The sequence below is a fragment of the Mya arenaria genome, chromosome 8, assembly GCF_026914265.1.
Source record: "Mya arenaria isolate MELC-2E11 chromosome 8, ASM2691426v1".
Classification (NCBI taxonomy): Eukaryota; Metazoa; Mollusca; class Bivalvia; order Myida; family Myidae; genus Mya; species Mya arenaria.
In genome coordinates this window covers 40,749,889-40,759,222 of record NC_069129.1, presented here as the reverse complement: position 1 = coordinate 40,759,222, position 9,334 = coordinate 40,749,889, and the positions used below count along the sequence as shown (strand labels likewise).

General features: G+C 35.5%; 1 protein-coding gene and 1 pseudogene across 1 annotated transcript; one reads left to right on the top strand and one right to left on the bottom strand.

Moving 5' to 3' along the window:
* The first annotated feature begins 1,044 nt into the window (after positions 1–1,044).
* On the top strand, positions 1,045–4,680 carry LOC128242471 (putative nuclease HARBI1; annotated as a pseudogene).
* Positions 4,681–5,347: 667 nt separating this feature from the next.
* Positions 5,348–8,727, bottom strand: LOC128242473 (uncharacterized). The gene is made up of 6 exons (XM_052959629.1): positions 8,524–8,727; positions 8,069–8,133; positions 7,719–7,856; positions 7,392–7,451; positions 6,587–6,709; positions 5,348–6,166 (listed from the first exon to the last, which is right to left on the bottom strand). Exons 1-6 carry the CDS (start codon positions 8,685–8,687, stop codon positions 5,943–5,945), a joined length of 774 nt encoding a protein of 257 aa, XP_052815589.1. The 5' UTR covers positions 8,688–8,727; the 3' UTR covers positions 5,348–5,942.
* Positions 8,728–9,334: the final 607 nt, after the last annotated feature.

Below are 9,334 nucleotides of genomic sequence, written 5' to 3'. Positions count from 1 at the left end.
TTGAACCTCGCGTGGCCTAACTATGGTTTCATTGAGTGAAATCAGAGGTTGAACCTCGCGTGGCCTAACTATGGTTTCATTGAGTGAAATCAGAGGTTGAACCTCGCGTGTCCTAACTATGGTTTCATTGAGTGAAATCAGAGGTTGATCCTCGCGTGGCATAACTATGGTCTCATTGAGTGAAATCAGAGGTTGAACCTCGCGTGGTATAGCTATGGTTTCATTGAGTGAAATCAGAGGTTGATCCTCGCGTGGCATAACTATGGTCTCATTGAGTGAAATCAGAGGTTGAGCCTCGAGTGGCATAACTATTGTCTCATTGACTAAAATCAGAGGTTGAACCTCGCGTGGCCTAACTTTGGTTTCATTGAGTGAAATCAGAGGTTGAACCTCGCGTGGCCTAACTTTGGTTTCATTGAATGAAATCAGAGGTTGAAACTCGCGTGGCATAACTATGGTCTCATTGAGTGAAATCAGAGGTTGAACCTCGCGTGGCCTAACTATGGTCTCATTGGGTGAAATCAGAGGTTGAACCTCGCGTGGCCTAACTATGGTCTCATTGAGTGAAATCAGAGGTTGAGCCTCGAGTGGCATAACTATGGTCTCATTGAGTGAAATCAGAGGTTGAACCTCGCGTGGCCTAACTATGGTCTCATTGAGTGAAATCATGAGGTTGAGCCTCGAGTGGCATAACTATGGTCTCATTGAGTGAAATCAGAGTTTGAACCTCGCGTGGCATAACTATGGTCTCATTGAGTGAAATCAGAGGTTGAACCTCGCGTGGCCTAACTATGGTCTCATTGGGTGAAATCAGAGGTTGAACCTCGCGTGGCCTAACTATGGTCTCATTGAGTTAAATCAGAGGTTGAACCTCGCGTGGCCTAACTTTGGTTTCATTGAGTGAAATCAGAGGTTGAACCTCGCGTGGCATAACTATGGTCTCATTGAGTGAACTCATGGTCTGGACTCACACTCACTTATTACAGACTCTATTTTTTTAACGGTGTTTTCAAAGAGACTCAGACTCAGACTCTGACTCAAATCATTGAGACTGAGTCTGAAAACGTGAGTCTACTACGTAGCTGTCTCACGTGAAGTAAATCTCAACTGTCATGGCGGACAGACAACTTGACAGATATTACCGGTATCGTAGATTTAGGTTGCCTCGTCGACCGCGTGTATTTACCGACAGAAACAACCCTTTAGAGATTTTAGATGTAGAGAGTGTCCGGAAAAGATATAGATTTTTTCCGGACTCAATCATGATATTAGTTGGAATCGTGGAGCCAACGATCGGTACAGCGACGATGAGGAGCAACCCGCTCCCCCCCCTCTCCTGACGGTATTGTGCTGCCTTCAGTTTTTTGCAACCGGAGCGCATCACATCGTAATTGCACAGGCTCATGGCGTGTCCAGGTCGGCTGTCGGCAAGGCAATTCATGCCGTATCTGTTATCCTTGCAGGACTGTTAAACAGATACGTTAAATTTCCAACGGGGTTGGAAATTGAAAGTGTAAAACGAAAGTTTTACAGTGTCGCCGGTAAGTTTGGCTTTTTCTTGTTTTGATGTACTTCTTTGCTGATTTCACAGCCAAATATTTTGAGGTGACTCAGACGGAAATGTCATTTTATTGATTTGGATTTCTTTCTGTTTATTTTTTGAAGTTATGATGAGCAATATCGTATTTGTGGATTTATTAAAAGAATCAATCACAACAAAGACACTAAATTTATGATGACAAAGCATGTGGACTTAAACATTTGTTTTTGTGGACATTCTGTGTTGTAACGTTTGTGGATTTTTTTTAATGCACCAGTCAATTGTAACCACGGCCCCCGAGGTCCGGGGATAGCCGGGGAAATTGACCGTGTTTTTACCTATCATGTGGCCCCGCGGTGTCGGGTGAATGCAGTGGTTTTGTCTTCGCTTCAAATATAGCGGTGAATGGGCCTTACCTAGGATCCCTTGGATGCAGTGGCATTTGGCGGGGATTAACCATCTGTTCATCCCCGTAGGGCGGAGATTTTAGCCTGGTTGGCGGGACCGAAAGTCAACGTCCCAGCTATTCCCCAGACCAGGGGAGGGGGGCCGTGGTTACAATTGACTGGAACATAACTTGGAGTGTGTTTTTAAAGATTGTGCCTGGTGGATAAATGTACCATTATGAGAAGTTTATGCTACTGTACAGATTAATATTAATTAGTTTTTGATTTGAAACAATGTAATAAAATTATGTTGTTTTTGGTCAATTACTGATAATTCAACAATTCAACCCAGCTAATTTATAGTACTGAAGGTGCCATAAATGGATTACAGGATTTGTGTGTAAAGTGTGGTAAGTTTTTTACTTTTGAAATAACTATCATATTTCTATTCAGTATTTGATAAAATTTGTATTTTTCCATACAAGGTTTCCCAAATGTAGTTGGAGCAGTTGATGGCACTCATGTCAAGAACAGGCACCACCAGACAACGAGGCAGATTATGTGAATAGAAAGGGCTATCATTCCCTGAATGTACAGGTATGAAAATATTAATTTTATATGTTTTCGATTCATTTTGGAAATCTTTTTCTGAAACCAATACTTGTTCCTATGTTGAAGCTTGTTTTAACATTAAAAACTGTTGGTTAAGAAACAAAACAAATCATATTTGGATTCTTCATCTAGGATCTAATAATGGTGAAAATATGGTCACTAACTTGTACTTGTTATCTTTCAGATGGTATGTGATGCAAATTACAGGATAACTGATGTTATTGCTAAATGGCCGGGATCTGTGCATGACAGTCGAATGTTCTCGGAGGGGATCTTGTGCCAGAAGTTGGAGACTGGTAAGTGCATTTGACTTAGATGAAGCTGCAGGTTTATGATGTGATAACATGAATACTTCCATACATACAGTAACCCTGTTTGCTAATAACATTTGCTGATTCTGCGATTGGTTCACAAATTTATGATACTGTGTGTGTGTTTACTGATATTACCAACTTCAGTCCTGAACTGTATGAAATATTGAATGAAATTTTCTTAATTTTTTTTTTATGTACGAACCAAAGTGAAAACATCAAAATATGAATATAAAATAAGTCGGTTTTTAAAAGTATTACAGATAAGTGATATGAATGTTTCTCTTCGCAGGACAAATTGATGGACTGCTGCTTGGGGACAGTGGGTACCCATGTCGAAAATACCTCATGACGCCCTATGCGAATCCTAGAAATCTGTCGGAGGAAAGGTATTGATAAAAAATCAAGTATATTCATTGATAATTGTTTTCTATCACATCAGTGAATATCAGATGATATTTTACCTGTATAATTATGATCTCATACATCTGTCTCTTTTTTGTTCACATAATGTTTATTTAGCAATGCATTTTAATAAAAAATAAATTACATCAGTGGTCCATTTCAAGTTTTTTGGTCAGTCGGACCTGCCCAGAAGTATCATATGGAATGTTGACGTCCTATAATATGGACAGCTGACGTCCTGCATTATGAACTGCTTACGTCATAAAACTGGTGAATGTTGCTGGCAAATTTCACGACATTTATCATTGATCACAATCCAGGGAAATGATATTAAAAGTAAATCTTGTGCAGCCTTTAAGTATTTCTGATATTTTCAGATTCAACACAGCTTTGTGCCGCACCAGAGTGCTCATAGAACAAACATTTGGAATGCTGAAGAGGCGCTTCGCAGTACTGAAATACGGAATAAGAACGACACCAGACAGAGCGGCTGTTTATGTTGCCTCATGTGCAATGTTGCACAACTTTGGTTTTGAGTATGGAGATGTGTATGGACGCCAAACATACGAGGATGATGACATGCCACAAGTGGACAACCAAGGTGTTGATGTTAATGGGCGGACCCAAAGGGATTATATTACCCAAAGGCACTTTGCTGTTTGAACAATCACCCTGTCAATCATTTGTCATTGTTGTACGTGTATATTTTCATATTTCAGTTACTAACTATTTAAGAAATAAGCAGAAAACATCTAATTTTTATAAACTTAAATATAAGATTCTGCGATCTAATTTTTGTCAGCATTCTTACATAACTTGTTTCCATGGATTTTCAAAAATTGGCTCGTTACAAGATAAAAAATAATAGTTTTCAAAACGTTCAATCTGTGAGAGTGCAGCTTTAATATCTTTGATAATACCAATTATTGAATGTAATATGCAAGGCTACTTAACAGGGATATGCATTGAAGACAACAGGTTCCTTTAAGACATTAACTGGCTATATTTATCTATAGATGAATTGAAAAAAAACAAAAACTTTTATACTTTATGTAGCTGTAAGTCCATGTTTAACATGTTTAACAATAGGAGAAACTACATAAAACATGTGCTATACATTTAATGGCAAAAGTGTAAGTTGTGGATATCACTTTGAAAATCTATCAACGATTGTATTTCTTATTCATTAACACATAAATAAATGTCAGTTTAACAAACAATTCATTATAACTATGTAACTTTACCAAATGGAAGACTGATAATAACACAACATTAACAATCAGATATTACAGTAAAGTGAGGTTCCATAATGAAATGAAATGAAAAACAATATTATACAATTATGTTATCTGAATTGTTACAGATTGTTTTTGATTTTTTATGCTCTTTTGCAATAGTTTATAAGCAATAAGGGATATTTTCAACTTCATTTAAACAGTAACATTCAGTTTCATGGTGTGTATTGAGTAAAGAATGTATACTGTTCATGTCATATCACAGTTCTGTTATTGATTTGTAAAAGATATTGACCAGCATTATTTCTCATCTTTGTTTTTGTATTAAATGGTTTGCTTAACACAATATTGATTTTAGCAAAATTTGCTCTGCTCACTTTTACTGTAACAGTTATTTTGCACATTTTGTTCATCATAATGCATGAGTGTAATTCTTTCTGAAACTGTTGCATGAGTCCACTGGGTCAAATTTACACAATTTTTCATCAGTTGTTTTTGAGTTGTATTGAACAAAGTAAAACTTCATGAAATTATTGTAAGATATGATATATCAACAGTAATACCCCATATAATACCAATGACTAAAATAACCTAGACATTCAAGTTGAAACAATAAATGTATTACAATTTAATCAATAAATGTAGACTTATTCCTATTACACAAATAAGATTTTTTGATTGTAAATACTTTCCATCAAAATGATTTTAGATACATCATCAGAGAAAATACTTCTACATACTTAATAATAAAGGATAATTTCCATCTCAATAACACATGTTGTATATGTTGAAGAACAAATGAGTAGCTCAAATTGATATTACGGTAAATGATTGGTGAATGCTAAAATATTTACTATGGTCTACTTAAGTCTTAGTATGAAGAAATAACTTGTTAAATGAAAATGATTTTAGATACATCATCAGAGAAAATACTTCTACATACTTAATAATAAAGGATAATTTCCATCTCAATAACACATGTTGTATATGTTGAAGAACAAATGAGTAGCTTGTTAAATGTTTCATTTCTTTCAAATTAAACTCAGTATCTTTCATTAAATAAATTATTTTAGACATCTATTCATCCTTTTTGGAATATTAAAACAATATCATGGAGTGTGGTAAATATTATCTAGGAGTAAGAGTGGATCTTTAAAGCTGCACTGTCACAGTTTGAACAAGTTTTTGTTTTTTTTTATCTTGGAACGAGCCAATTTTTGTGAAAATCCAAGGGAACCAGTTATGTGAGATTCATGACAAAAATTAGTTCCCATATTTTTATAATCAAGTGCAAAAATTGATATTTTATGCATTTAAGCCATGAAATATTAATTTTCGAACAGAAATATTGAAATCTATGATATAATTAAAGACAAAACATGAAAAAGTTGTAAAAATGGTAAATGTGTGAGAGTGCAGCTTTAACAATTTATACTGCATTCAAAAAGAGATCTTATGAAAAATTGTAACTTTCATTTCCTAATCCTGGAAAAGTAATGTTGAAATCCATGTTAGCATTTCGCATGGCATTCTCCAGAACAGATTTTTTCAATTGGAAAAGTTCACGTTGTTGAGCTATTTTTAAATCTAAAAGTTCAATCTCCTTTCTTGCTCTGCAAACTTCAAGGTCATGAAGCTCCTCGGTGAGCTCAATCCTATCCATGCACTTCCTACGACCTATGAAGAAATTGTATATTTTTGTTTTTAAGTTTATACATTTATAATGTACACAACAAAAATGAAAATATTCCTTAGCATGGATTATAATGAAAGCAAATTTACTCTAAAAACATGCATATATTGCTGTTGATGATTTGAAAATGAAATAAGGCATTAAGACCACCAATGTTGAAAAAAAATATATCTTTCAAATGCAAAAGGCAGTTAACAACTGAAATTAATATGTTTTCTTTTTTAACCAAATTTCATCTGCATCCATATTATGCCATTCATCATTTCGTGTAAGTGTTTAATATTTATGATTTGACTGATATACATATATATCCTATGTTCCTGATTTTGTGTTAAATATGAATATACCGTTGAAAATGTACTCATAGAAACATATCAAAACAATGAGTTATACAAATGGTTTACGTTTCTTTGTATTTGTCTGCATCACTCTGGGTTCATCTGGGTGTTCATGGGACACACTTGGATGTTCAATGGCATGAACTGACACTGTTTCTTGATGCGTGCTGATGTGCTTACTCTCTGTCACTGAAATGTTCATGCAAAGTTACAGTGATGTATAAGAAAATGTGTAAAACTTACTCTCATATTAGATTATGAAAAGTAATTGGACAGAACATAGAGTACCGAGCAGTACCACTTGTGAAGACATTGACAATTTTGACCACTTTCTTTCTTTAGAAAACATTCTAACCCCCTTTAGGATGCTATACTACATCTCAACTGGAGGCAATGGTAACATACTATAAAACTACTGTGTACAAAAACTAAACATCACTTCAATTGATATCATTCTACATGTAGAAATTGAAGATGAGAGAAGAAGGTAACTAACAAGAGCTGTCATAAGACTCGACAAACCCAAAACACAATATCAGGAAAGGTCTCTATAAACTCTTCCTATATACCAAGTTTGGTCACAATATGTAGACCCATTCTTAGGTTATTCAATACCAACCCTTTTTCTATTAATAATATTAAGTCAATCGAAGGAAGGATATTAGACTTATAAGGGAAAATCCCTAAATCCCAAAATTTACCTTAAAACTTTAACCAGACGCCGACGCTGGGACGAGTAGTATAGCCCTCCTTATTCTTTAACATTGATTATAAGAATGGTGCCCTCAAAAAAAATCATGACTATCATTTATCAAGACAAACTGAACTTTAATATAAAAGGCCTCATAAAAGTTTATTATAAGACTCTTACTTGGGGCTTGTTGCACAACCAAATCTGCAACACTGGCAGCATCTTCCACAGGCTCTATCACTGAAAATAAGATTTGTTTCCCTATTAATGGTTCTTATAGCTACAAAACATCATGCAATACAGTGTAAACTAGATAGTGCCATGTTAAATGTTTTTTTACATTGTTTCCATTATATCATTTTACTTCCATTATGGGAATTATTATGTTAAAAGGTAACATCTATGATTGAAGCAGTTGCACATTACCATTATTTTAACAGGATAAAAAAATGGCTGAAACATATAATTCAATTAACTGATACATTCAGCAATTCTTCAAAGGGGTACCTCCAGATTCTATCCCGCCTGGGATCCCTATGAGTTGGGGCTTGTCCTTCAGAAATTCAAGGACAATTTCCTCTGCCAGTGTTATCTTGCCAACTGGACCGCCACCAGTGGCCATGTTTTCGTTATACTTTTTCTTGGCTAAAAGAATAATGGATTCTTTATGCTGATGTTTAAATACATAAATAATTGAATGTAAAGCTTTACTGAATTTCCACCATGATATAATTTAAAGATTTTACTCTAAGACTTTGCACATATGAAGTGTTTTGATTAGATAATAATGTATTATTAATTATGAAAATCTGTATAATATACCAGTGATAAGAATCAAAACATTTATTACATTATACCTCTACTTTTCACATTCTGGAACAATTTCTTAACCTCTGCAGGTGTCCGCTTTACATTGCTTGATCTGCAATTGAAATGGCCACCCTTCAGATTAATCAATTTTTTTTTATAATGAACAGGAAATATTTTACAAGTAATTAAAATAATATAAATAAATTAATTCCACTTCCAACATAGATTCTATATAAATACAAGCAGTCAGAATTTCTGCAAGAAAATACTTTCCCAGAAGAGAAACATATTCAAATGAGACAAATGAGGTCTTTCAAACCACCTTAAAGCAGCAGGTACATGTAATGCTGTATGCTGTTAAAATCCTATTGCTCATAAAAGAAGTTCTTTAATGCAAACTTTGTATTGATATTTATACACTCATTGCGTTAAATTTAAGATGAAAATAGCCACTGAAAGCTTAATCATTTAAGGTAACGTTTAACCAGCTTATCTAACTTACGCATTCAAGTCATCGGCCACCTTATTCCAGGCGGCCGACTTTTCTTTGAATGTGATTCCGTCGGCAAATCCTCCGTATAACACGTCGTACTGTTCAATCACTAGCCGCACGGCACACAGTCGCTCTTTTTCATCCCAGGTCGTCCTTTGTTTTTCTAGCGACATTTTACATCAAACACAGCCGACAGTCACTCAGGCGCTTGCATTGTACAGGTTATCTGATTTTGACTACATTGGTAATATGCGTCTAGAAATTCTGAGCAAAGTTCAAGAACGATAACGCTTGAAAAAGTAAACAATGGCCGCTTACGTTCATGCAAGTATAAATATTGCGGAATCGGACTCAGGCTCAACGTTGAGACTGAGTCAGAGACTGTTTGAAATCATGTTATATTCGACAAGCTCAGCTGAGTCTGGACTTGGACTCAGGTGCTGAGACTGAGTCCAACTTTCAGACTCAGTCTTGAGACTGTTCGTAATCACGGCCCAGGGTCTCATTGAGTGTAATCATGAGATTGAACCTAGAGTGGCATAACTATGGTTTCATTGAGTGAAATCAGAGGCTGAACCTCGCTTGGTTTAACTATGGTTTTAATTGAGTGAAATCATGAAGTTGAAGCTCGCGTGGCATAAAGCTCTATGGTCTGATTGAGTGAAATCATGAGGTTGAACCTCGCGTGTCATAGCTATGGTCTCATTGAGTGAAATCATGAGGTTGAACCTCGCGTGGCATAACTATGGTCTCATTGAGTGAAATCAGAGGTTGAACCTCGCGTGGCATAACTATGCGTTCATTGAGTGAAATCAGAGGT

What these genes read in the sequence shown, in the direction of transcription:
- LOC128242473 (XM_052959629.1), bottom strand. Translation starts at nt 8,687, where the DNA reads ATGTCGCTAGAAAAACAAAGGACGACCTGGGATGAAAAAGAGCGACTG. An exon ending in GTGGCCGATGACTTGAATGC is followed by an intron (nt 8,134 to 8,523) that starts GTAAGTTAGATA and finishes TTTCAATTGCAG; the next exon opens with ATCAAGCAATGTAAAGCGGA. An exon ending in AGGCGGGATAGAATCTGGAG is followed by an intron (nt 7,452 to 7,718) that starts GTACCCCTTTGA and finishes TCTTATTTTCAG; the next exon opens with TGATAGAGCCTGTGGAAGAT.